At 49.4% G+C, this 26,371-nt stretch overlaps 10 protein-coding genes across 10 annotated transcripts; 5 read left to right on the top strand and 5 right to left on the bottom strand.

Annotated features, from left to right (window-relative positions):
* Positions 1–67: 67 nt before the first annotated feature.
* F9C07_2278404 (putative kinesin light chain) lies at positions 68–4,926 on the top strand (the record flags this gene model as incomplete). The annotated part of the gene is made up of 2 exons (XM_041285051.2): positions 68–3,378; positions 4,240–4,926. Exons 1-2 carry the CDS (start codon positions 253–255, stop codon positions 4,924–4,926), a joined length of 3,813 nt encoding a protein of 1,270 aa, XP_041143747.2. The 5' UTR covers positions 68–252.
* Positions 4,927–5,209: 283 nt separating this feature from the next.
* On the bottom strand, positions 5,210–8,483 carry F9C07_2278405 (Sodium:solute symporter family-domain-containing protein; the record flags this gene model as incomplete). The annotated part of the gene is made up of 12 exons (XM_071510294.1): positions 7,762–8,483; positions 7,637–7,700; positions 7,531–7,588; positions 7,292–7,478; positions 7,144–7,243; positions 7,006–7,089; positions 6,767–6,953; positions 6,667–6,717; positions 6,448–6,618; positions 6,077–6,395; positions 5,487–6,007; positions 5,210–5,431 (listed from the first exon to the last, which is right to left on the bottom strand). Exons 1-12 carry the CDS (start codon positions 7,865–7,867, stop codon positions 5,210–5,212), a joined length of 2,070 nt encoding a protein of 689 aa, XP_071364107.1. The 5' UTR covers positions 7,868–8,483.
* A 338-nt stretch (positions 8,484–8,821) lies between these two features.
* Positions 8,822–10,958, top strand: F9C07_2278406 (putative xenobiotic compound monooxygenase, DszA family). The gene is made up of 8 exons (XM_041290418.2): positions 8,822–9,089; positions 9,150–9,290; positions 9,342–9,552; positions 9,609–9,621; positions 9,678–9,737; positions 9,792–10,348; positions 10,405–10,582; positions 10,649–10,958. The coding sequence occupies exons 1-8, from the start codon at positions 9,014–9,016 to the stop codon at positions 10,874–10,876; spliced, it is 1,464 nt and encodes a 487-aa protein (XP_041143749.1). The 5' UTR covers positions 8,822–9,013; the 3' UTR covers positions 10,877–10,958.
* Positions 10,959–12,169, bottom strand: F9C07_2133281 (uncharacterized protein). Its single transcript, XM_041285059.2, has 2 exons — positions 11,351–12,169; positions 10,959–11,285 (listed from the first exon to the last, which is right to left on the bottom strand). The coding sequence occupies exons 1-2, from the start codon at positions 11,743–11,745 to the stop codon at positions 11,087–11,089; spliced, it is 594 nt and encodes a 197-aa protein (XP_041143750.1). The 5' UTR covers positions 11,746–12,169; the 3' UTR covers positions 10,959–11,086.
* Positions 12,170–13,301: 1,132 nt separating this feature from the next.
* Positions 13,302–14,072, top strand: F9C07_1788 (Alpha/beta hydrolase fold-1; the record flags this gene model as incomplete). Its single annotated transcript, XM_041285052.1, has 1 exon — positions 13,302–14,072. The coding sequence occupies one exon, from the start codon at positions 13,302–13,304 to the stop codon at positions 14,070–14,072; it is 771 nt and encodes a 256-aa protein (XP_041143751.1).
* A 220-nt stretch (positions 14,073–14,292) lies between these two features.
* Positions 14,293–15,467, bottom strand: F9C07_1787 (putative set and mynd domain-containing protein; the record flags this gene model as incomplete). The annotated part of the gene is made up of 2 exons (XM_041290430.2): positions 14,293–14,547; positions 14,604–15,467. The coding sequence occupies 2 exons, from the start codon at positions 15,465–15,467 to the stop codon at positions 14,293–14,295; spliced, it is 1,119 nt and encodes a 372-aa protein (XP_041143752.2).
* A 1,138-nt stretch (positions 15,468–16,605) lies between these two features.
* Positions 16,606–17,873, bottom strand: F9C07_2226781 (uncharacterized protein; the record flags this gene model as incomplete). Its single annotated transcript, XM_041290431.2, has 5 exons — positions 16,606–16,817; positions 16,886–17,080; positions 17,140–17,226; positions 17,300–17,753; positions 17,820–17,873. 5 exons carry the CDS (start codon positions 17,871–17,873, stop codon positions 16,606–16,608), a joined length of 1,002 nt encoding a protein of 333 aa, XP_041143753.2.
* A 625-nt stretch (positions 17,874–18,498) lies between these two features.
* On the bottom strand, positions 18,499–21,544 carry F9C07_1354273 (permease of the major facilitator superfamily). Its single transcript, XM_041290432.2, has 8 exons — positions 20,497–21,544; positions 20,192–20,438; positions 19,754–20,123; positions 19,564–19,707; positions 19,333–19,502; positions 19,259–19,284; positions 19,167–19,197; positions 18,499–19,110 (listed from the first exon to the last, which is right to left on the bottom strand). Exons 1-8 carry the CDS (start codon positions 20,813–20,815, stop codon positions 18,783–18,785), a joined length of 1,635 nt encoding a protein of 544 aa, XP_041143754.1. The 5' UTR covers positions 20,816–21,544; the 3' UTR covers positions 18,499–18,782.
* A 338-nt stretch (positions 21,545–21,882) lies between these two features.
* On the top strand, positions 21,883–23,681 carry F9C07_1784 (putative cytochrome p450; the record flags this gene model as incomplete). Its single annotated transcript, XM_041290419.1, has 5 exons — positions 21,883–22,066; positions 22,119–22,124; positions 22,184–22,235; positions 22,300–23,022; positions 23,078–23,681. 5 exons carry the CDS (start codon positions 21,883–21,885, stop codon positions 23,679–23,681), a joined length of 1,569 nt encoding a protein of 522 aa, XP_041143755.1.
* A 569-nt stretch (positions 23,682–24,250) lies between these two features.
* Positions 24,251–26,090, top strand: F9C07_1783 (putative cytochrome P450; the record flags this gene model as incomplete). Its single annotated transcript, XM_041285053.1, has 4 exons — positions 24,251–24,629; positions 24,678–24,712; positions 24,763–25,494; positions 25,557–26,090. 4 exons carry the CDS (start codon positions 24,251–24,253, stop codon positions 26,088–26,090), a joined length of 1,680 nt encoding a protein of 559 aa, XP_041143756.1.
* Between the last annotated feature and the right edge of the window lie 281 nt (positions 26,091–26,371).

Consider the following 26,371-nt stretch of genomic DNA (forward strand, 5'->3'; position numbering starts at 1 on the left):
TACCTCGTTCATATAGAAATTTGACTACAGGCAAATCATATGGTTTTCCTCAATTAACTGCTTGTATAGCAAGTGATGAGCCACAGTGGCGGAGGGCAGAAGTGCGCAGCCTTGCAGGAACACGTGGTTACTTTTATTACCCCTCCTTTCCCAGCCTGATGAAAAGTGGTTTTTTGCATTCTCCTGCCAGTTTGTGGCTCGCTGGAGCAAACGACAGTGAACTTGTTGTTTCAATCCTAGTTTCAACCCGCCATGGTATCATTGACGCACGATCAGTACACGATCGCGTGGATATGCGCCTTACCACTGGAGATGGCGGCGGCTTGCGCTATGCTGACCAAGGCTCACACTCCCCTGTCCAAAGCCTCCACAGATCCAAATGCCTATGAACTTGGCGAATTGAACGGACATTTCATCGTCATTGCGTGCCTACCAGCTGGGGTGTATGGAAAGGTGTCCGCCGCAACCATCGTGTCTCGCATGCGCTTAACCTTTCCTCGGCTTCAGTTCGGACTGATGGTGGGTATTGGGGGCGGCGTCCCAAGCAACAGCAATGACATTCGATTAGGGGATGTGGTGGTCAGCAAACCGGTAGCAAAGTATAATGGGGTGATACAATATGATTACGGAAAGGCAGTTCAAGGTGGACAATTCGAGCCGACCGGTGCATTAAACAAACCACCACAGGCTCTTTTGACACATATAAGTCGGCTTGAGGCAAAGCAAATGACTGGGTGTAAAGACGACATTTCAAAAATAGTGTCGGAAGTATTGGAACAGAACCCCAACATGAAGAAAAAGTTTTCGCCCCCAGAACAAGGCACGGATTTTCTTTTTCATTCTTCCTACCATCATGGAGATAAGGGAGATAACTGTGAAAAGTGTGACAAGGAGCAATTGGTTAAACGACAAGTGAGGGATACTAGGGCCCCGCTTATTCACTACGGGTTAATTGCGTCGGGAGATCAGGTCATGAAGGACTCGGAAACACGAGATCGTCTGGCTCAACGACATGGGATACTATGTTTTGAGATGGAAGCTGCAGGCCTCATGGACGATCTTCCGACTCTTGTGATCCGAGGGATATGTGACTATTGTGACTCGCATAAGCAGAAAGACTGGCAAGGCTATGCAGCTTTGACAGCGGCTGCCTATGCGAAAATGCTGTTATCTGTCGTGCCTATTAGCCCTATGGACGTTGACTCGCTGAAGAACAATAAGGCGCGCCATTGGGTGGTCTCGCTGGCAAGGAATTCAAGGTTTGTTGGTCGTCAGGATGAAATCGCGCAACTCGAAGAGTTACTCGCGATGCCAGATGGGCCCAAGAGGATTGCAATCACCGGCTTGGGAGGGATTGGAAAGACACAAGTTGCCCTAGAGGTAGCATACCGCATACGGGACCGAGACAGGGAATGCTCAGTTTTCTGGGTTCCATGTACAAGCCATGGGATGATTGAGCAGACGTTCGTGAATATCGCGCAGACTCTCGGACTCCATGACGTGAAGCAAGCGGAGGCTAAAGAACAGATCAGAATATACCTCAGCTCCGAGCGTGCAGGAAAGTGGCTTCTCATCTTTGACAATGCAGATGATTCAGAGATGTGGCTCACAGGCAATAATGCAACCCCAGCCCTCGAGGACTTCCTCCCTCAGAGTGATCAAGGCCACATTCTATTCACTTCCCGCAATGGGGAGCTTGCGGTTGAGCTCACAGGATCCACTACTATTTCTGTTCCAGATGTGGATAAAGAAACTGCCTCAAAAATCCTGGAGAATTTATTGTTGCAGAAACACTTGCTTGAGGACCATATTACAACAGTTGCCCTCCTAGAAAAGCTGGCATTCCTTCCATTAGCAATCGCACAGGCGTCTGCATATATCAACAAAAAGCGCCTCACTCTATCTGCATACCTGACACTTTTGCAAGAGGAGGAATATGACGCCGTGGAACTCCTTAGTGAAGATTTTAGGGATCCAGGGCGCTATAAGGATATCCAGAACCCCGTGATCACGACATGGTTGATATCGTTTAAACAGATCCAGCATCAAGACCAATTAGCAGCGGACTATCTCTCTTTCATGGCCTGTATCAACCCACGAAATATCCCTCACTCCCTTCTTCCTCACCAAACATCCAGGAAACAAAGACTTGATGCTTTGGGACTCTTGAATGCATACTCATTCACCAATAGTCAAGATCTGGATATAAGCATGCACAGACTTGTGCATATCGCAACTCGCAACTGGCTCAGAAAGAATGGACTGTTTTCTCACTGGGTTCGAAGAGTGGCTGATCGTATAGATAAGGTTTTCCCAGACGATCACTATTTCAATCGAGCACTTTGGCGAGAGTACCTCCCTCATGGCTTGGCACTGGTGCATGATAACGAATTTATTGTACAACAAGGACAATACACCAATTTGGTTGGGAAGATTGCAGATTGCCTTAATAGTGATGGAAGATACCACGAAGCAGAGGCACTATATAAGACGCTGATAAGCATTAATCAGGACAGAGATGGCTTAGTACACAGCACCACTCTCGCCAGCAAAGCGAAACTGGCATCAACCTATCGCAACCAGGGACGATGGTATGAAGCAGAGGAGTTACTCATGCAAGTGATGGAGACAATGAAGATAGTACGGGGGACTGAACACCCTAAAACTCTGATTAGTATGTTAAATCTGGCGTCAATCTACCGAAGCCAGGGACGATGGAGCGAAGCAGAGAGGTTAATTATACAAGTCATAGAGAGAAGAAAAACAGTGCTTGGGGCTCAGCATCCATCCACTCTGAATAGTATGGCAAACCTGGCATCAACCTACTGGCATCAGGGACGATGGAGCGAAGCAGAGAGGTTAATTGTACGTGTGATCGAGGAAAGAAAGACAGTGCTTGGGGCTCAACATCCTTTCACACTGACGAGTATGAATAACCTAGCATTTTTTTACTGGGATCAGGGACGTTGGGAGGAAGCGGAGAGCCTGGCAGTTCAAGTAACGGGGACATTAAAGACTGTGCTTGGGGCTGAGCATCCTGACACTTTAGCCAGCATGGCAAACCTAGCCTACACCTGGGAGTCCCAAGGGAAGTCTCAGGATGCCTTGTCTCTGATGGAAAAGTGTTCAAAGTTATGCAGCAAAGTATTAGGGCCTAGCCACCCGCATACCAGAACCTTCTCTTATGCTTTTCGCAACTGGAAGGATAAGTATACTTCATCTCTAAGCTGTACACCCACAACAGCACCCGCTCAGAAGGCAAGTTCGCAAAATATGCAGGAAGTTCCACGGGGGGCTTCGGCAGCTGTGATGATCGCTCAGTCGAATCGCGAAAAGCTCATTAATCCACTTCACGCTGAGAGGCTATCAGCCGCAAGTGTCTTTTTCCAATATCATCCCCTTCTTATAGCTTCCAGGACATCCTCACCCACGGCGGGCGGCCAAGATGTACTGGAAGTTGATTGATATGGTGCCACCATACCCTGTGCCATCAAGCTAGGCAACGGACGAACTGAGTTGTGCGAGTAGGTTAGTCTCAATCTTTTACTATATGTACGATATTTTGTAAATATCCTAATATAGAATGGAAAGGTGCGCTCCTAAACATTCATTTCACGAATCCCCAACTAAGTAAAATGACTCGTATGAATGTTAGCTTTTACCTCTACATATTTTACTTACACAACTAGATGACTGCCATACTGGACAACATCATATATATATCACAAAAGTCTTAATGGAAATTAGTCACTTGTCACCAGGTCACCAGGTGTAAGACCGTTATCAATTGAGGCCATGATCAAAAGTAAAGCAAAACAACAAGAACCTATGCTGGCGTTCTCCATCCATCGAACTCTCGGAAATGGTACTATCCACCCTCCAAAATGACATGGTTCTGATTGACACACAAGATACTTGTAACGAGAAGGCAGACTGATTTGGCCTTCCATCATGTGCTGGTAGATGCGATGAACCATACGATGGTATACTACCACATTCCAAGTATACTACTAGGACTAAAATAATAGCACCTCCTCTTAGACCAGCCATAAAATGGGCGTGCCACATTGTTTTATCCCTCCAGGTCGACCCAATCGGACATCGAAGCGCCATAACCGAGGCAATGAATTAGCCTATCTTATCGGATCATCTTATCGACTATCAACCACGGCGCATCAATAGTAACACTGGAGAAGAGTCAAGACAACCAATTCACAAAGGTCTACAAATCCCCCAAAGACCTCCAAAATGTACAACCAACCCGTATACGCCGAAGATAACAAAGAAGCACTCTACTCATTCATCCACGCCAACCCACTCGGCATCCTCACAACTGCAATCCCCTCAACCCTTTACCCCCTCCTCCAATCCACCCACATCCCCTGGATCCTCGACCCCCCGAACCAAACCCATGGATCCCCCAAAGCAAGACTCCGCGGACACATCGCCCGCCAAAACCCACAATCCAAAGCCATAATTGACTCCCTCAAAGACTCCAACTCAACCTCCGGCTCCCAATTATCACAAGAAGTCATGATCCTCTTCACATCCCCGCATCACCACTACGTGACCCCGAAATTCTACACAGAGACGAAACCAATCACGGGAAAAGTAGCGCCTACTTGGAATTATAGCACGGTGCAGGTTTATGGTACCGCGACTGTGTATTTTGACCCTGAGGTGAAGGAGACGGGGGAGTTTCTGGATAAGCAGTTACGGGATTTGTCAGATCACTGTGAGAGGGATATTATGGGGTTTACGGGGGAGGAGGGGAGGGAGGAGCCTTGGAGAGTGGATGAGGCGCCGGAGGGGTACTTGAGGGTTTTGAAGAGGAATATTGTCGGGTTGAGTGTAGAGGTTGAGAGGATTGAGGGGAAGGTTAAGATGAGTCAGGAGAGGAAACGGGGGAAAGGGAGGGCGTTATAGAGGGGTTGGGGAGGTTGGGGACTGATACAGCGAGGGAGGTTGCGAGGTTGGTCAGGGTTAGGGGAGATATGAGGGATGGTCATGGTGTAGGGGGGTGATTGTTGCCGGTTTGTGGTGTAGAGAGGTAGAGTGGTGTATATCATGGTTTTTGGAACAGAGTAGATTAGGGTATTAGGGGGAGGCGATATTGGTCTGAACAGCTTCATATAACATGTAACGATATACTTCCAGCCCGAACCAAACCGGCAGATAAATGGGAGATGAATGCCATCCAGAATGAACACTAGGTCCGGTCATCTCGCTTCACCTCCTCACCCGTATCACTTATCGAAGGAGACGACGAGCTCTCATTTCCGACAGCTTCCTTCCTCACGTTACCCACACACAACCCTCGATAAACCTGTGTAATCTGCTGAATACCCCCATCAAAAATAGGATAAAAAATAGCCACAAGCATAGTCACCCAAAGCCATATAATAGCGACAACAACCCACGCCGAAAAGAACTACAAAGTCAGCTTCTCAACAAATATCGAATTTCCAGAAGAAATAGATACATACCCCTTTCCCAAAAACATACTTCGACCCATACATCGGCAACGGCCAAATCACCCAATGACCAAGGAACGTCGCAATAGACCAAAATGCCGCAATACGACCCCATCGTTTCAGTTCCTGGGGATCAAAAGCAGAGATATGTCGGGCACCTTCTTCCAATCCGTTCTCCTGTCGGTTGGCTTTCCCATGGCTGTGCACGGTTGTTAGATCACTCTCTAGTCGTTCTAGGGCAAGTTTCTCCTTCTTGAAGTCATTCCAGTCGTAGTTCTGTGGACGGACTAGCGTGATAACGACGGAGTATAGAATGGGCGAGAATGCAGATGCGACGGTTCCGTACACACATGGTAATATCTGACCCGTCGCGGAAACAGAAACAGAGCCGTAGAAATGCTGGGCTGTTCCGAGCCAGACACCGATTCCGGTTGCCATACCTAGGACGGGGGAGAGAATAGCAGCTGCGGTGCTTTGGCGGCGCCAGAGGATGGTGAATGCCATTGGGAAGATACCGGGGCATGTTACGACGCCTTTGTCGATCAGCATATGTGCTACTTACCATGGCAAGGTAGTGTGGACGGTGTATTCTTGAAACTAACCGAGCATATATAAAGTCCACCCAAGGTCAATCCCCACATAATGGAGCATAGTACTGAATCCGGCGGAGAACGCAGCGAAAAAGATCACACCAAAGTGACTTGACCGGATTATGTCGCGATCGGATGCATTTCGATTGAAATATTCGCGATATACATCGAAACTGAGAATGGAGCTGACTGCAATTACCTGTGCTGAAAGTGTTGATGTGACGGCCATGAATGTAATTAGGAGAATCGCAGCTGCTCCGCCTTTGCCTGCGATTGTCATTGCGGCATATGGTAGGACGAGCCCTCCGCTGACTTCGCTTGTGGTCATTCTCTGCATGTGATCAGTAGGACTGGGTAGTATGTTACAGTTTAGAAGTACCTACTCTGGGATATGTGGGGAAGGATGGTTGGTTTTCTAGTCCGATGGCTACGGAGCTCATGATGGTTCCTAGGGCCCATGGGATGGCGAAATATGCAATGCCTCCGATTGTGTAGCCCGGAACTACCGAGGACGGAGCGGCGGAAAATGCTTTGATGAAATAGCTTGTATCCATCTGGCAGAGTTAGAACGACCCAGAGCAGACATGTGTGATTGCACCTACAATTACCAGACCAAAGTTCGAGCAAATGTGCAGGATCCCAAAGAGCATCGCCTAGAGCTAATGTCAGCGTCGCTGGTGTTGCGACATGCGACCGACCTACCCCTTTAGATGTCATGGTCAAGTATGTCCCATCATGGTTTCCTGAAACTGGATGTCTTTGCGCGGCAGCTTGAACCAGGTCGTATAACTTGCCGATGGAACCGACTTCGTCAATTGTGAATGCTTTGATAGAGAAGTAGCACGCAATGATAAGGATGATCGCGGTGTGGAAGTAGTCAGTGAGGAATCTGCGACTCCATATAAGCATGCATTGTCTGAGGGGATTAACTCTTTACTCACGTCGCCTTAATTCCACCAACAAAGGTATAGACGGTCACACCAACTGGTAGGAGAAATGTGGCAGCGATAATGTGCATACCTGTTCTTTTCAGTTGTTAGTGTTAGACTAGGAGACACTGTAGTAGGGACATCACTGACACAGCAGATATGACAGCAGCCGCTCCGAGAAGCATGTTAGCACAAGCGAAGATATTGTTAACCAAGCAGAGTGTCATGAAGACAATATGTGCAGTCCGACCTTGGAGAGTCAGCATTGCAGAGGAAACAGTGGTAGAATAAATCACACCATATCGGATTCTAACCACTTCAAGTGAAGTGTGTGCCTCTGGAATCTTGCGCTTGCAGGATATTCCGATGAGGGCAAAAAATACAATCATTGGACTGCATCCGGCAGCAAACCAGAATGGGCCCGCTACGCCATAGTCATATCCGACAAATGACGAGCCCAGCATGGCTGTTGTCCAAAGCCATGACTGTTTGTTTTAGTCAGAGTGTATTATTCGACGTCGAGTAGGGAAGACGTACGGATATCACGGCTGATGCTGTTAAGCCCGTTCGAACAGTTCGATTTGCCGTCATGAACCTGAGGGTAATTAGCGATATTAACGGAACATGGCAACTGAGACCCTACATTTCCGTCTTCTTATTGTCCTCTCCCGTTGTCTTCTTGAGAACCTTTGTGATAAGCATCATCACTAAGACGAAGTTAGCGACCCAAGTATATGCGCAATTGCAAAGGGTATAGAATGAGCATACCAAAAGCGATGATCAGGCCAATGACCACTACGATTACATATCCAACCGCCTGCGACAATGGTGGTTGGACAGAGTCATTGCCACCTCTGGCTGTCAGCTCTGTCATGGTCACTGCTGGATGGACCTCGCAATGTAGTGTAGAGACGACTCTGTTTTTCTATCCGATAAAAAGTTGATATCGTATAAAGGCGAGAGTGGTACGCTTCCGCTAGTATATAAGAAGTCCAATGCAATGGGGTCTGTGCAGAATAAGTATTTCCAAAGCTTTTACGGATCTCTGGACGGCTACAATTCCCACGAATAGACGTGTTCACCAAAACCCCAAACTGGTGGGTGATCGGCGCCCTTGCAGATATCAGGGACTATGAGAGGGTTAATGATATGACCTGGCTACTGGATGAGGTGATTTGGTTTCTACGTGCTGGGATTGGCCGATTCATTTATCAGATGGGCTGCTGGATGGGGTGGATAATCCAATATATGGTCCAAGAAACCGACGGTCTGGTAGCATGGAAAACTTAAAATAATTCTAATTGCACATAACCTGGTTTAGAACCCTACTGATGATATGGCCATCCATCGCAGGGAATCGTTCATCAGACTAGCTGCCACATCTTAGATGATGTCCAATCCGGATGATTGAGACAATTTTACGGGCGGTGTAGTAAGTATTTACTAGTAAGACTTTCGTGTGGTGCTCTCTCTCTCTCTTTTTTTGTTTTTTATCTAGGCTTTTGACCCGGGAAATGGTCGGGATGGATTGCGTGATGCTGGTGTTTGGTGACGAGCAGCGGCAGATCTTCTTGGTAGAGAAAATCCCGGTGACTGATTTTTGGATCTTCCCTTCGTGGTAACAACCCAACTCTTACAAGAAATGGAAATTGACACGGACATAGTGCCCTGAGTTAAAAAAGATGTGATCGCTAATTTGTATGGCCGACCTCACAGATCCCGCATGGTGTCATCGCGACCCACTTTGATGCTATATAGGACAAGGACACCACCCCTCGATCCCTGTCAAGGCTGAGAATGAGGGGAATTCGGGTAATGGTGCTGGCTAATATTAATACTGATAGAGGGGCACTTCGTCATATAGGCTTTAATTTCTCCTTGTTCAGTTGTTTCCCGTAGACACTGGCGACTGGAATCTCATTGATATACTCTGTAGTGCTCTCACCTCTGCTAGAATTGAACTTCTTGTTTTTCATTTCGGTCTACCAACGAAGTCCAAATACCCTGCTATTTCCTAACCATGACTGTGACTAATGACCCATCGCCACCAAATGGCCCGCGCAAGTCACTTATCCTCAATGCCTTCGTTGAAATGTGTACGGCCGAACATCTACATGGCCAATTGATACCATAAGTCTCGCTAATCACCAATATAGGCAGCGGCCACCAATCGCCAGGCTTATGGCGACACCCCGAGGACGAATCCCATCGGTTCAACGATATCGACCACTGGATTGAACTAGCAAAACTCCTCGAGTCGGCTAAATTCCACGGCATCTTCATCGCAGATGTACTAGGTAAGTTTACCGTGAATATCAAGCGAGGATGAGATTCTGATAATTACATAGGAGGCTATGATGTATACAAAGGTCCTAGGAACCTTGAGCCGGCGATTATTTCGGGAGCCCAGTGGCCGGTCAATGAGCCTTTGGCTGTGGTGCCTGCAATGGCGGCTGCCACTAAGAATATCGGGTTCGGAGTGACGGTCACGACGACTTATGAGCAGCCGTATCATTTGGCTAGACGGCTTTCGACTATTGATCATTTGACTAAGGGGCGGTAAGTTAGTCAGGGTTCTTGATTCTGAATGTGACTAATCTATTTCTATTTTGCAGTATTGGCTGGAATGTGAGTTTGACTTTACAGATTGACTTGGGAAATGTCTGACGCACAGTATCGTATAGATCGTCACCGGATATCTCGACTCTGCTGCCCGAAACCTCGGTCACACTCAACAGCCACAGGTAAACACATCCATATCCTACCCAAATATCATAAGTTCAATCTAACTAAAATAGCACGACGACCGCTACGCAATCGCCGAAGAATACATCAAAGTAACATACAAACTCTGGGAGTCATCCTGGCGATCCGACGCCGTAGTCCTCGACCGCGAACGCGGAATCTACACCGACCCATCCCGAGTCCGAGAAATCAACCACGTCGGAAAATACTTCAGCGTCCCAGGCCCACACATCTGCCAACCCAGTCCACAGCGAACACCCGTTATTCTACAAGCCGGCACCTCCAAATCAGGAAAGGCCTTCGCAGCCCAACACGCCGAAGCCATCTTTGTCGCGGGACATAGTCCCGTGGTTGTGGCGAAGAATGTGGCCGAAATCCGCGAGCTAGCGAAGACGCAGTTCGGGCGCGATCCGCAGAGTATCAAGTTTTTGGCTCTTATTTGTCCAGTCTTGGGTCGTACTGAGGAGGAGGCGCAGGAGAAATTCAAGTATTATCGCAGTCTAGGGTCGATAGATGGGGCTTTGGCGCTGTTTGGGGGGTGGACAGGGATTAATTTGGATACGTATGGCGATGATGAGGAGCTAAGGCATGTGGAGAGTAATGCTATTCGGTATGTATACGATCATATATGCCTTCCGAGGATTGTATGTCTAATTGTGTTTGCAGTTCTGCTGTCGAGGGATGGTCAAAGGCCACGCCTGGCGTCGATAAGTGGACTAAGTCCACCGTTGGACAACATATTACCGTGGGCGGCTTAGGGGCAACCCCGGTTGGGACCTCCGAACAAGTAGCCGACGAGATGGAGCGATGGGTGCGGGAAGCCGATGTGGATGGGTTCAACCTTGTAAGTTCTGAGCATGTCCCGGTTGCAACGTAAGCGTGCAAAGTACATCCTACTGATTGCGAGAAGGCATACGCCGTAAAGCCCGGTTCGTTCAAGGATATCATCGAGCTTCTGATTCCGGAACTTCGCCGTCGTGGTCTATTCTGGGACGACTATGCTGTCAACCACGGCACATATCGGGAGAACCTCTACGGGAAGCCGGGGCAAAGCGGGCCACCAGATGACCACCCGGCTGCGAAATACCGCTGGAATGCGGGTGTTGATGCAGAGGAACACAAAATTCCCGATAATTGATTTGACTTTTGTTAGGATGAGAGACGGGGGTATTTCTCGTTAAGTTAGCAATCAAATAAATAGATTTCAATATAGAAGAGTGTGTTCGCTGAGTAAATGATCACCATTGGTACAAACAAAATCACTTAGATCCCGAAATGCTGAAACTGATCATGCGTGCAGCTGTCATAACAAAATGAAGCAATTCGCGCCATAACATTGCCTCCAGATCTAATGTGCGCGGCGAATATGCTCCAACAGATTATCCTGTCGGTTACACACCTTCCTGCATCCCCGGACCGGGCAGTCGTATGAACGTGGAGACACGTGCAGGACGTCGATATGTCGCATCAACTCGGCCTTCCGTCCGAATGTGCCTTCGTACTTGCAGTCTTTCCAGCCACAGCGAAGAGGGGGGGTACTGTTACTCCTGGGTCAAGGATATCATTAGAATATCCACGAATTTACCTTATATATGTGTGCCAAATGACTTACTGTGACTGGGGAGACTTCCGCTGGGATCGGGGATTCTGAGCCTTGAGTGAAGGTTTGGGTTTCACAGATTCTTCCAACGGCTGCTCAGTTGGGAAAACCGGTGTCATACCTTGTGGCTGGTACGTGTTGGAGAAGAATGGGCTGTCCAAGTTCATCACGAGTTGGTTATCATACCCTGTGTTGTGATTGGTCGGTGGGGCAATTAAACTATGTGGATCCAAGGTTGTGGCATCCACCATTGGGGCATCGGATTGCGAGTTACTCGATAAAGGATGATTTTGATTCGGTGGTTGCGGTACGTTACGGAAGATAGTTTCGAGATCTTCGAGCTCTTGTTGTATCCCCGGTGGAAGGTAGAAGTCATTCCAGTCAGTAGCTGCGGGAAACCAGGCCATGGTGGAGAGATTTGTCCGCAGGAGAATACGAAACAAAGAAGGAAAGAAAGAAACGATGGAGGGTTATGAGAAGGCCCGGCAGACACGCAAGACCTAGAGGACAAAGAAAGAAGGTAAGGGAGTCGAAACAGCGATGACCAGAGGATAAATGGATATTATATCTAATTATCGTTATTTTTCTGAGTCCAGAGAGAAGATTGCTTCATGTTCACGTTGCTCGGCGGTGTGTAATAGGAAAGTGTGTGGGACAAAAGTGATGATGGGTCTGCCTAACCATCGTACATTGTCTTTATGCAACTCCATCTGCCATGCGACGAAAATTCTCTTCTCCACGTATATCCTATGTGGGCTATGATCGTATAATGGACTGTGCACCATATCCTGCCCAATCATCGTACATCGTCTTTATGCAACTCCATCTGCCATGCGACGAAAATTCTCTTCTCCACGTATATCCTATGTGGGCTATGATCGTATAATGGACTGTGCACCATATCCTGCCCAATCATCGTACATCGTCTTTAAGCAACCACATCCATTGCGCCTCACCAAGGTCATCGATCATGCTGCAGGTTTACGCCTTACCCGATGGGAACAATGTGTTGGTTGTGGGTCATGACCGAACGAGTAAGATTCTCATTGGTTACCTTAGCGTTTCGAGGTCCGTACTTACACCGGACTTTTCCGCGCTCTACGCCAAATGTCAGCTACCTCCTGAGATACCCTACGGAAATGCGTGCTTCAGAGCAAAATGCTCCGCATTGCCCTGTTCACGTGATAGCAAACCCCTCCCCCCACCCCAGGGACCTCATAGTACAATGTATGGTATTCCCAGTATCTAAGTAATTAAAACAGAGAGGAAGAAAGAAGGAGGGAAAGGAGGACTGGGAAGAACTTTGAAAATTGGCGAGATTCTGGTCGAGGAGGTTAAAGTAGGCGGCGAGTGCCTTGCTACTATTCTCTATCTCGCATTGGTTCAAGACTCTTTTAGGTTCTGTACTCGATATCAATCGCCACCCACAACGGTGATGAATATATCAAGATAACTAGCTGCCTAATGAATCCTATGTCTATAAGCGTATATCAGGCAAAGAAACAATCATTGATTTCATCGTTCATCGTACTACCCACCTGGACATAAGCACTACTGTGTGGGGGCTATTAATTTGCGTATCCGACAGGCTGAATTCAATCCTACCATGTACAGTCTACATAAGCTCATTGGCTACTACGTTTAGTGGGAGATGTACTCCGGAGTAATTGTAGGTGCCTAGAGGCCCTTTTTTTGCAACCACGTGGTCGTAGTCCAGTATAAAAGCCTTCCTTTGTTTAGTTTTTCAATAGCAATTCAAGAATCTTACCTTTCATTAAGGAACTCGTATTCTTCACCTCTTTACAGTAATTGATTAAATCCTCAAATCCCCAGGTCGAGGCTAATTTTCTTTACAGTTGTACATGACTATATATACTTGACTTTCCCAGCCTGACAAGATAAACTACCGTCGTCAACATTTTCATTACCTCTCCCAACACCAACAATATTCCAGCTACAAAAAATGGACACCCCCAAGCCAACAGTTCTCGTAATCTCCGGAGCATGGCACACCCCAAAGTCCTACACCAAACTCGCCAATGCCCTCAAAAAAGAGGGCTACGAAGTCCACGTCCCTCGCCTCCCCAGCATGAACGGCGCAAACCCACCCAACGCAGATCTAACAACCGACACAGACCTAATCCGCAGCTACGTCGAAAGCCTCGCCTCCGCCGGTCGCACAATAGTAGTAATTATGCACTCCTACGGCGGCCAAGTCGGAACTAACGCCCTCCACAATCTTGGTCGAAACGAACGTAAGAATCAAGGACTGGTCGGCGGAATCAGCCATCTGATCTACATGTGCGCTTCTCTTTTCACAGAAGGGGCCTGTATATTAGATATAGCCAGGGAATTTGGTACCGCGGATCAGATTGCTAATGCATCTGATATTCTGGGTATGTTTCCGAAGGAAGAGTTGAAAAAGCTCATGGCTGGGCCTGGGGTGGATGATGCGGATGCTGAGGAGCTGGTTTCGTCGTTGACGAGGTGGAATGGGGATGCCATGTTTCAGCCTTTGGAGAGGTGTGCTTGGAGGGAGATTCCGTCGACCTATATTCATACGACTAATGATCTTGCTGTGTCGTTGGAGTTTCAGAGGGTTATGGTTGAGAAGGCTAGGGCTGAGGGTGGGGTTTTTCAGACGGTGGAGTTGGAGGCTGGTCATGGTGTTCATTTGAGTATGACTGCGGAGGTGGTTAAGATTGTTGACGGCGTAGTGGCGAGAGGAGTCTAGTTCGACGTATGTTATTTCCTTAATTTGATGCAAGTTTGGGGTATTTTCGTTTGGTGAAGTGTTTCCCTCTTTAGGACCTGAACCAATGAGTAAAACATTAGGGATTATAACCTAATAACTTAGGGTATTTTTGTGATGCGCCAATAGCGACGGCTATTTTGAGCATTTTGGCTATATGCATTCAGATATCATAAACATCATATATGTACATACTTCACGCTTAAAAAGCGTCCATGGATGGGAATTCATCCCACTGCAACTCCTCCTCGGGGGACTCTTCCTCAGGAGGTTCCTCCGAGACACATCTATCACACTTGCAAACAAAGCGAAATGACCCTTGCAAATGGTCCCGTCGATCCTTAAGTTCGACCTTCTTTGACAGATCGAAGTACGATATACAGCACTCCTCGCCGGTGGCTATATCCTTTGAAGCGACAAAGACCATCCGACTTTGATCATCCGGTTTATGTATTATCTGCATAAATATTAGCTCACAAGTAAACTTAGGGAGTGGAAGATAATAAATCAGACATTCGGCGAGCAAGAGTGATTCGCTAGAGCTGCTGTCGGGTATACTCCGGCCGCGAACTGCTCTCCGCGATCGACTGCAAGCTCCGGGAGTGGAAAGGCCCCGGTCTCCCTAGGGTATAAGCCAAATGAGTTGGCTTCTTCTTGACATATTAAAACCAGCACTTCGCTGGACGTTAATCCATGTGGTAGGGATTGGCTGTTTCTCAAGTATTTCTTGACTAGCATGGTCCAATGTCGCACTTGGGAGTGAGTCCAGGAATCTTGGGACCCGCAGAATGAGCGGATAGCGTTCCAACCTGTTTCGAAAGAACTGAGTTTTGAATCTGAGCCAGTTTTGCTGCCGCTAGTTTTGTCGCTTGAGGGCGTATTCCGGAATTCCACATGCCGACTGGCAAGGATGCGCACGATTAACCACAGCATACCGAAATCATACTCGCCCCATTTGGAGCGTATGGAGGTGGCATATTTCTTTAACCAGGTACATTCGAACTCATGGCGGAGGTTGTCGGCATCCCGACACGATGAATTGCACCAGACCACCTCGGCCGAGCATCGGTTCGGACAAGATACGCGCTCTACGGTCCGAGCAACACGTCTATGACAAGCAGGATTGCTACAGCGAACATCGTCACTTTGCTCCGGATGATCCACGACGGGAATAAGTGCATAGGGCAGGTCAACCAGCAACAATTCACCCTTCTTCACAGGTTGACAGACTCGAAGCTGACGGCCCTTGATCGGGTCCACGCTCTGGATTAAACGAGGGTGGATCCATGGCTGTTGACGACCGCTTAGGTTTTGATCCGGTCTGATAAGATGATCTGTTGTCGCGAGTAATCGTTCCGTGGCTATCGGTGATTGCATCTTATCTTAGCTTGTGTTTGGTGTGTTGGTGATGGGGGAAATTGCTGGAGGTCGCTTGGTGGCGCCGCGATTTTCCCCCTTTTTTTTCTGACCATGTCTCATGCGCATTATCTCAGCTCCTGCTGGGTTCCACTGTGTTCCATAGTTATGCGAGGTTATCTGTGGGTGGTTAGCGAATTTATTTGCCATAGTGGGGATTGCGGCGGATAGCCAATTATTGGAGGTTATCGTGAAGAAAAGAAAAACTTGGCTTTCGAATTAGGGCTCCGAGGTTTCCGCGTATCACACCGAAGATCGAGGCACGTGGCTGGAATGTTACTGCACGATGAAGAGAGGAAAGAAAACACAAACACACAGAGAGTGAGAGATACTCTATTTGTGATAGAAATTGAACAAATTAAATAATGCTCTGAAATATAATCGATGTAGTATACCCATGTCAGAAAGGGAAACCCGAGATTGTATGCAATGCAGCTCGAATATATATTTTCATAAGTTTAAAGTGATCGCGCAGCAGCTACAATGCTCGTTGACACGGACGAATGGATAATATGGTCGAATCCGTTGATTGTTATACAGGACCTGGGGACTACCACTTTCATTTGTAGGAGGGTTAATGTAGTTTGGTTGTGACTCGGTTGTGACTCCAGCTTAGTACCCACTAAGTAATAACATAGAAGCTGACGGTGATTCTGACGCTCTTTGAACAGTAGGATCTTCGTCGCTGATAACATGCTGTTAGCTCATGTAGCGGTGTCGCCGGCTCAACGACGAAATACCCCGAGAGTTGGTGGTTACGGTGGGGGATGTACCACTGTGCAGACCAATGTCCTGCTAGAATCCACCGGAAGCTTGATATCAGAAAACGATATTGTCGAACTAAACGACAGTGACGGAAGAATTAACAATTAGAAGTAGTATCTTGGGCTTCACCATGACTGACAAGCATGATAATTATAGTTAGAACAATCCACTGTGTGCAAATTATGGATTGATGATCGAGCGATCATCGCCTATACCACGAGGAAGACTGAAAACTTCATTTGTAACATATAACGTTCATCATGTAACCAAAAAAATATACAGGGTATAAAGAAACATAAGAAATACGCTAAATCCAACACCGCCATATGAGCATTTATACAACAGGTGCCAGCTCGCGGTGACTATCGTACGAATTAAGATGGAGATCGGAGCTTCCCTCCGACCGGGTGCGAACGCGCTGGAACCCCGGCTTAGCATCCAAGGATGGGTACTCCGTATGGAAGCGGACTGGGTACGCTGAAGCGCGGTTCTTGTCCTGTTTCACGAACAATTGGCGGAAGGAGCCGACACAGGCGATGATATTGGCTGGTTGGGTTGTAGTTAGTATAGAGGTAGCGAAGGATTGATCTTGAGTGATAGAAGGCAAAACATACCGACAGTGGCTTCGATAAAACTCCACATCCACAGCCAGGACATATCGGAGTTTTTCTCCTTGGTAGCAACGACGGCGACTCGTACGATCGCTACGATGATGATGAGTACCGCCAAGGACAGGATGCTTATCAGGATCATCTTGCGGCGGAAGGGAAGCCGCACGTTCCATAGTAGGGTGATTGGGAGGCTGATGACTATATTGGGGATCAATGGTCAGTAAATCAGGTTTTAAGGACGGTGAGAGTAGCTTTACTTGTCAGGTCAGTGAGGACATCTAACACCAGGTTGATAATAAATGTATTGTATTGGAACAGAACAGCTTCCTTTTTCGGACAATTTTCTATTGAAGGAAAAGTCCATGAGTTAGCCAGGGTCATAGTAGAAGCAAAAGGTGTCTATTCTCGTGGACATACCCAGGATATAGGCTTGGTCTCTCAGCAGGCAGGGGTACTGGATGTCCCCCAAGCAGACGAAGTATGTGGCCGCGACGAAGCCAACGACACACCAGAACCAGATGAGCCAGGAGCGATCGGTACCTCCGATCCTCCGGAAGAAGATCAGAAACGAGGCTTTGATCGCCCACAGAGACGTGTAAAACAGGATGAGAATGGCACACTCGGCCCTCTCCAGTTGTGCCAGGCGATTCAAGATCTCGGGGGTCGGCATGAGCTTGCCAGCGTCTAACTGAAAGAGGAGGTACATCGAGTCCACCTGGGTCATCCAGGTGATTGCCTGGACTAGGAGCATCAACCACGCGCCGATGGCGAAGGCATCGTCGAGCCAGAGACGTCGGAAGGCATAGATGCGAGCAAGTGTGCGAGCCAGAACGAAGAGAAACGAGAGCCCTGTTGCACCCCAAAGGACGCCCTACAGTACATCAAAGTGATAGGTTAGCTAGATGGAAACACACATGGGCGGGTCGCTCTGACTTACAATGAAAACCGGCCCTGTCACCTTGGCAGGAGTGTCTATCTGGTAGTTTGTCATGGTGAAATGCAGACAACAGTGGCGTTTCAACACTGGGAAGTCTAACGTGCTCTTCACATAAAGAAGATGACGAGCAGCTTGTGTAGCCCCGCAGCATCAGATGTATGTCACTTGGACTGGGGACGTCTGCGAAGAGGGCGGGGCCAGGTTAGATATGTCTGGAATCCATTAAATGAGTGACAGTGAAGGGGATCCAATCCCCTCCGGGAACGACCTCGGGAGGGGGGGCTGTACGCTCTGCAGCGCCATTGACAGGCATTATGTACAGCCTGATTAAACTGACAATGCCTTGGAAGCGATGTTTGGGGGCGATTACAAGACTGGTTCCGATCTTACTGCCCTTTACGAGTAAAATCGCCGCGCAACCCCGCTCCAGCGGTTGTCGAGTGGGCCATTTCACTGCAACATTGCTATTTTAAAATGCATGGAGTAAGCACTAAAGGACGAGCGGGTGGGTATCTCATCATAAGCGAGATATTTGTCAGGCTGACTCTCATCGGGCGGGGTTGCAGATGCGCTACCTTAGGGCTAATTGTCGCCATTTCCTTATTTCCGGTGAGGATCAGCGGCCCGGTCCTAATCTAATCCATCCTGCGTTTGCTATCACTCGCTTGGCGCGCTCATTTTTTTTCACCACTGAGGTTAAAATGGCGGTGCTCTAGATCTACTCCATAAAGGAAACCCGTATTTCTTCAAGCAGCGACCCACCAGACGACCGGGGGTGGAAATTACCACCCTAACCAACTCATGCTCCGTAGGCGCCAAATGGTCAGACCACTCGCTGTCATTGCTCCAAGTAAATTAAATGTATACGCTTGATTGGTGGGAAATGAGTTCCCTGCTGTATAGCTCGATTACTCTCGAGACATGCAGAGAGACTGCATCTATGATTACTATAATATTAGACTACTAGACTAGGCCAACACCCGTCTGGCCTCCCCCTCCGCCGGCCTCCCGCCTCTGATTTGCAACCTTCTTGGCATTAAGCCACTCCATCCCAGCGGTAAAAAGCACAGACGCACAAATACAGGCTAGTGCAAAAATCATGACATGCGAGACGGACGTGCACCAGATGCTGCGAAGCTCAATTAAAGCGTCGGCAGTGGGGGCGAGTGCCTCGAGATTTGACGCGCCCCAAGACATCACTCGCTCGGGGGAAAGTTCGGGAATCTGTCGGGGTACCTCGCGGAGAATGTTGTTCAGGGAAATTGTTTGAGAGATGGCTATTGATAGGGCCCTAGTCCGAGTTATGAGCGGCTCTACGAGCATGATCAGACCGGAAGATCCACTTACCCTCCTAGTTGCCATACAAACACAGCGATAGCTGAACAACGTGGTTAGCGTTAGCCGTAGATGGTCAATAGTAACGACAGCAAAATACGTACCATTTCCGGTCGGGACGTCGTCCTCGCTGCGAGAGTGGTAAGCCTATGTTGTTATTAGGTGCTTATGTACTTACTGTAGTACCACGTTCACAGCCGTGTAAGGCAGCTGCATTGCTAGTCCCATCCCCAGTCCATGAACAACCAAAGCGGCCGCCCAATATACAGTGGACGACTCAACCTTGAGCCTGGTGAGCAACACAGTTCCAGCAATGCAGATCAGCTCGCCGACGATCATGTACGGAGCCTATACACATCTTGTGTAAGCTGGAAGTTCCCCCGGGGCTGGAGCCAAGTCATTCACATACATAATACCCCCATTGAGTGACAAGGGCAGAGGTCACAATTACGGCGAGCATCTGAGGTATAAACACCGCGATGAGGTCTACTCCACTGTGGACAGCATCCGCACCCTGCACGGCTTGGAAGTAATACGGCATGTAGTACGTGACCTGAACGAAGGTTAGCGGCGCTCGCGATAGTTTACATAGAGCTCACAGCGTAGGTGGCCGAGCCTAGGCAAAAGAGCACCCCTCCGCTCGTCCATATCGACCGCTGACGGAGGACACGTAGTGGAATTAACGCCCGTTCTTTCCGCCAAACTTGAATTCCGACGAAAAGTATTGACAGTAGGCCAAACCCGACAAAGAGCCCTATGATGGTGGCAGAGTGCCAAGGCTTCGTCTGTCCTCCCCATTGAAGTGCCAAAAGGAGACAGCAGACCGCGCCGATGAAGACTACGCAGCCGATAGGATCCATATGTTGCAACTTCACCTTTAGTGGCAGAGATCGGTTGTCATTCGCGGCATTACGAATTCGGAGGACGAATAAAAGCAAAATCAGTGTCACACCGCCGATGGGAACATTACTGGTGGAAGTCAGTGCAACCCTCAGGGCGTCGTCTGTAGCGTAAGAGGTAGAGATAGATATGCCTACATCCAGAAACACCAACGCCAGATACCGTGGGTGGTAAAGGCGCCACCCAATACAGGGCCAACACAGACGGAAATTACAAAGACGCTGATCACGATGCCCTGATAGAGCGGTCGCTTTTCCAAGACAACCGTTATCGCGATAATGCTCAGGGCACCTTGGAGAATACCAGCTGCCCCAGTGCCAGCAATAGCGCGACCGACGATGAACATGGCCGAGTTTGTGGCCGCAGCGCACAGGATTGAGCCCACTAGATCGCGACAACCTTAAGTGAGCATTGGCTCCCTGATCGGCAATGCTTGACAAACCTTCAAACACCACAAGGCAAATTTGGAAGACGAGCTCCACTTTGAAGAACTTGTACATGCTTCCCATGAGTGGCTGAAAGGCCGTAATAGTGAGTAGATATGCACTGCCATACCAGGCAGCATCGTCCAGGGCGTGGAAATGAGACGAGATGGACGGAATAACCACTCCGATGATGCTCGTATCCAAGGAGACGACAAACACCCCAAGAAAGAGCGAGAAAATGACAGCGGCAAGCTGCCAGCCGGAGAGATAGCTATCTGGCGACTTTGCCGACACTGACGATGTTTCCACAACAGCTGATTTCTCTGCGTCCATCATAGGAGGTGTTGTCTGGGGCCAGCGATCAAGGTAGGGGAAGATGGGATCGCAATGATGGCGACAACAACCGCATTTTGTTTGATCTGGAGCAGGCACCGATCCCAGCTATGATGCCTACAAAGGTTGCATTGGGAATTTACCCCCCTTGGCGGCGTTGGTAGTATTCCAGGTTCGAATTTCCTGCCTTCGAACCCCTGCTCTATGCTATACCTATGTAGGTAACCCCGAAGACACAGAAGAGATGGTGGAATTTGAGTTATATGAATAGCCCCCACCTGCTCTGCTTACAGTGAGCAATGCCCATTTCACGGACATTACAATACTAGTGGAATGTCCAGTGATCGTTGCCAAGTTATCCTGCACGCACTAGTGTTCGTGGACTGGATCCATTCGCGGAACAGGACTGATCCACTTTTGATTAGCGTGTAGCCGGGCTGAAAATCATGGCAATGACGGGACACTGGCTTTATCTAATGCGAGACAAGGCGCATTCGTTAGAAAATCTCCGCGCTAATTATGGCCTGAGGTCAGCAATAGTGTCGCACCAGCCAACCATGCGAAGGCAGAGTCTTGCTGGCCCCCATTCTCCGACGGGCTCACTGATACACTTCTTGCAGATTTCAGTTATTCAGGCACATGTCACTGGTAAATACTCAAGACTAAGAGTGTTATATCCCGTAAGAGATTAGTGTGCTATTCCCCGCCCCCTACGGTTGCATGTGGACGCTACTATCCTATATCGCTAGCAAATGAGGCGGTGCCGAACGGAAATCTCATCACTCTTTCCGACCCCTGACGTCTGCGACTTCTGACATGCTCCAGCTGTCATGGATGTCGGCATGCCTTTAGTGCTTACTTGACCTTTCCCATGTAGTCTCCGAAGCTAATCAATTGGGGGCCGCTGTAACCCCTCTTCTTTACAATGAATACTATGACTACTTAGGATATGTGGCTAGCATGAGCCTTACGTACAAGGGTGCAAGGGTATAAACAAGACCGACTCCCTCGTGGGATCTCACGTCCGTAGGACAAGGGCACACAAGGAGTCAGAACATTAACTTGTGAAAATGCTTCAGGACTTAATAGCCACTCTCGCTTCCGGGGCCCAGATGTACTGGGCCTCCAGCGGTGTCTGGATGCGCGTGGTACTGACGGTGTCGGCGATCTGGATTTTCTGGCGGATATGGAGGTTTACAATCCTACCACTTTTCCGGCCTAACGAACCAGTTGAGCTACCATACTGGATCCCCTGTAAGGTCCCCTGTGCGAGAAAAGTTAAAGCACTATCGCTAACACGCAGCAGACTTCGGTAAATCAGTAAATCAATTGCTTGTTCCGATACAGTTTGCTGACGTGCATGATAATCAGGACATGCGAGTGCGTTCTTCAAGGACTCGCACCAACTCATCAGAACGGCCCTGTGCGTATACTAGTCTCGACCTCTAGATTGTTCAATTGATGGGCGAAACTAATCACTCCTACAGAAAACGCTTCGGGACACTGGAACCGTTCAGCATGATCATCGCCGGAGATCGATACTACGTCATCACCTCGCCGGAAGACACTCGCCCGTTCTTCGCCGACGTGAAAGCTATGACTACGGACGGATTCCTCGACCGAGCACTACTAGCGTTTGGCTGTGCTCCTGAGCGCCTGCACACGCTGTGGCAGCGAAACACGCCCACCAAAGTCAACCCGAAGGGCAAGAATCTCATCCATTTGACACAAGACTTGTTCAAGCACGACCTAGTTCCTGGACCGACACTTAATGTGCTATTGGAGAGATACCAAGGGGCTCTCGATGAACTACTATCTTGGGACCGCCTAGTGGGCGCCTATCCATCGCTAGTTAGCACGCAGACAGAGGCCATCTCGCTCTACGACATCTGCGCAGACTTTATTGCCAACGCCAACCAGATCGTCCTGTTTGACCGGGCGCTTCTGGCCATCGATCCAGACATGGCAGTCGAGATGCGGACCTTCACAGATGAGCTTTGGAAGCTCGTGCACCGGTCACGATTAGTTGACACCACGGAAGTCACTCGAATCCTGCGCCAGTATAGCTCCGCATTCAAGTCCTACCTGCAGCTGCCACCCGAGGCGCGCCCGAACGAAACGCCTGTGATCCGTACTTTGCTAGAGACATATGCCGAGCTAGGAATCCATGAGGACGACCGTGCCGCCATGCTGGTCATGATTTGCTGGGCGTAAGCACTCCGATCGCCCTCATCAAACAATAAATAGATCTAACTGGAGCAACAGCGGCGATGCCAATGCCTACAAAGCTGCGTACTGGGTCCTTGCATATATTCTGTACGACCCCCAGCTGCGGGAAATAATACGACAGGAAACAGCACCCGCGGTCGGGCCAGACGGCAAGCTGGACTGGCCTTATCTCGCTAAGCGATGCCCACGACTCTCGTCGATCTATCACGAGGTCCTGCGGTTGACCAAGCGCGATGTCATTGTTCGACAGGTCGTCCGTGACACTGCCCTCGCGGGTAAGCGGTTACGGAAAGACAGCATTGCGGTGATACCGACCTGTCAGCTACATGATAACCCCGACACGTACGGGGCAGATGCCGCGTCATTCAATCCCGATCGCTTTCTGAAACAGCCCGGCCTGGCGCAAACCACATTTTTCCCGTATGGTGGGGGACGCCACTACTGCCCGGGTCGCTACTTTGTGGAGATGGAGATTTATGGTTTGGTGGCACTGATGCTAAATCGATATGAGATGGACCTGGCCTGGGCAGCACCCTTCCCGCGGCGCGACGAAAGCCTGGTCACGTTGGGCATTTCACGGCCGGTTCCGGGAGATGATCTTCATGTTACATTAAATTGGAAGGAGGGGAACAAGAATTAGATATGAGTAATGATAAATAAAATTGTACATACATTAGTTGAATTGAATTTGCGGTATAATTAATTGTGTCGAGGGCCGTGGCGGTCGATTCGTGTTCTAGGGCCGGCCCGCATCCCATGACGCCCTGAGCCCCAACTGGACCGTGTCTTGTCTGCCTTGGCCCTTGAGGGGTTTGGCGTTTGCTTGGTTATTTTTAGCGCGCATTGACTCTTCCTTAGTGTTTGAGAGAGGAACAAAAAGCTCTGCCGCTGCTTGTAATATTTCCTGTGCTCTGACTCGTCGAACAAGGCGCCGATCGTTGCTGGATGCTCTCAACTTCTCCCACTCCGCCTCCGACTAAGCAGGGATTAAGATATTAGGGCTGCATTAGTGCTGACAGCCTCCATTGTTTCACCTCCAATTCTCGTTCCACCGGTGTTGTTGAATTGCTAACTCCTGACTTCCGTGCCTGTCAATCTCCTGGTCGTCGTCTTGGCGCATTTTTCTTTTTGGTTGCTTCTCTCTCCAGCCTTTCTTCCTTCCTTTCTGTCTTTCTTCTCTACCTCCCCCGCCACCACAATTGTCCGGCCATGTTGCTAATCATCGCAGTGGCCCTCCTGGGCTGGACCCTGTACAGCGTCTTCTGCCTGGTCGGGAACATCCGCCGTATCCAGAAAATCGGCATTCCTTACCACGTCATTCCCTGCAGCCCCGTCAATCCGCTCTGGATTCTGCTCGAGCCTCTCATCTTCTTCATTCTTGGTCTCCTCCCGTTTGAATTCGGTCGCATCAAACACTATGGTCGCCGTACCTGGCAGTTTACCGACAAGGCCCAGTCGCATATGCGAATGGGCGATGCCTGGGCGATCGCAACTCCCAACGAGATCTTTGTCTACATCTGCGACGCCGATGCTATTACCGACATTATTGCGCGTCGCGCGGATTTCGTGCGCCCAATTGAGCTCTTCAGTATGACCCAAGGATGAGTTTTAGAAGCTGCTTCACTGACCCCACTAGCCCTGCTCAATGTCTTCGGTCCAAATGTTGCAACGGTTGGTCTACTCCAATCCTGTCACTCAATGTGATTCTAACTTGCTGGTAGACCGAGGGCGCCGACTGGCAGCGCCACCGCAAGATCGTCGCCGCTCCCTTCAACGAAAGCTTGAACAGCTTCGTCTGGCGCGAAGCCCTCACTCAGGCGCAGAGCATGCTGACTACTCGAGCCACGGCCGGACCCTCCGGTGGACTGGGTACTGACACACGGACTCTGGCGCTCAATGTTCTCGCAGCAACCGGTTTCAAACGGTCAACGCGCTTCCAGAGCGCTCAAGAAGCGCAGTCAGAGGATCCGCGCTCCTACGCGCAGTCGCTGAAGACCGTCATGCTCAACACTTTCCTCATCATGCTAATTCCCCCCTCCGTGCTAAAATTCCCCATCTTCCCCAGCTGGTGCCGTCGCGCCGGTGAGGCCGTCGAGGACTTCAAGCAGCACATGCTCAACATGTTCAATACAGAGAAAACGCTCCTCGACCAGGGCAAACCAGGCACCGGCACGCTGATGTCGTCCTTCGTTCGCGAATCCACCGTCGATCCCAAGAGCAATAAGACCGTTCTTACCCTCGACGAAATCCTGGGCAATATCTACGTGATCAACTTCGCTGGCCACGATACAACAGCCGGCTCCCTTACCTACGTCCTATTCTTGCTTGCCGCATACCCCAATATCCAGGAATGGATCGCAGAGGAGATCCGCACCGTCTTCCCCAACCCCGACCGCGACACATGGGATTACAAGGAAGCTTTCCCCCGACTAAAGCGGTGCCTCGCAGTAGTCGTAAGCACCCGGCCCAATCCCCCCTTATGAAGCCCATATACTGACCCGAAGCCACCCACCAGCTCGAAACCGTCCGTCTCTACCCCCCCATCCTGGCCTTACCCAAATCCGTCGCCCCGCAATCAACCAGCCTCCGCCTCCCAGAAAGCAACCGCACCATAGTCCTCCCCAAGGGAACCGTCGTCCTCCCCAGCCTCCTCGCCGCTCAAACACACCCGAAATACTGGCCCGACGAGCCCACCACCTGGAATCCCCGTCGCTGGATCGAAACTCCTAACCCAACCGACGCCACCCCCAGCACACCGGAAGACCACCTCGCAGGCGAAGAAATCATGGAACCCCGCGCGGGCTCATACTTCCCCTGGTCGGCCGGTGTGCAGAACTGTGCAGGACGCAAGTTCGCGCAGGTGGAGATCGTGGCGGCCATGGCGGCGTGGTTTAGGGAGTATCGGGTGCGGCCGGTCAGAGAAGATGGAGAGGACTTTGAGAAGGCGCAGGCGCGGATCTTAGAGTCCACTAATGATAGTTATCAGTTGTTGGTTATGCAGATGAGGGATCCGGATAGTGCTAAGTTTGTTTGGGAGAGGGTTGAGTGAGTGATATCCTTGGGTTGCTGTGAGTGGAGGTAAGTGAAGGTGTGAGAGGTGTGTTGTTTCGATAAATTTGAATTGACACTGTACACTTGTTTCTATAATCTCTCCTCGGTGTTATCCTCAATGAGATATGATTCTTATTTTATATATTATGGCCAATATCCTTGCTGGATTATTGAATCGCATTTCATGTTCAATGCTTCGTAGTATTGACATAGAAGTTACCCTGAAAGGCACTGAGGGAAAAATCTTCACTCAAGGTAACATCGCATCTACACGTCCGA

The sequence above is a fragment of the Aspergillus flavus genome, chromosome 2 (assembly GCF_009017415.1).
Source record: "Aspergillus flavus chromosome 2, complete sequence".
Taxonomy (NCBI): Eukaryota; Fungi; Ascomycota; class Eurotiomycetes; order Eurotiales; family Aspergillaceae; genus Aspergillus; species Aspergillus flavus.

Coding starts and splice junctions, on each gene's coding strand:
- F9C07_2278406 (XM_041290418.2), top strand. CDS start 9,014: ATGACTGTGACTAATGACCCATCGCCACCAAATGGCCCGCGCAAGTCA. Junction 9,291..9,341: donor CTTCATCGCAGATGTACTAG/GTAAGTTTACCG, acceptor ATAATTACATAG/GAGGCTATGATGTATACAAA. Junction 9,738..9,791: donor GTCACACTCAACAGCCACAG/GTAAACACATCC, acceptor TAACTAAAATAG/CACGACGACCGCTACGCAAT.
- F9C07_2133281 (XM_041285059.2), bottom strand. CDS start 11,745: ATGGCCTGGTTTCCCGCAGCTACTGACTGGAATGACTTCTACCTTCCA. Junction 11,286..11,350: donor CGGAAGTCTCCCCAGTCACA/GTAAGTCATTTG, acceptor TCCTTGACCCAG/GAGTAACAGTACCCCCCCTC.
- F9C07_1354273 (XM_041290432.2), bottom strand. CDS start 20,815: ATGATGGACGCAGAGAAATCAGCTGTTGTGGAAACATCGTCAGTGTCG. Junction 20,124..20,191: donor TGGCGTTGGTGTTTCTGGAT/GTAGGCATATCT, acceptor GACTTCCACCAG/TAATGTTCCCATCGGCGGTG. Junction 19,285..19,332: donor GCTGTGAACGTGGTACTACA/GTAAGTACATAA, acceptor CCACTCTCGCAG/CGAGGACGACGTCCCGACCG.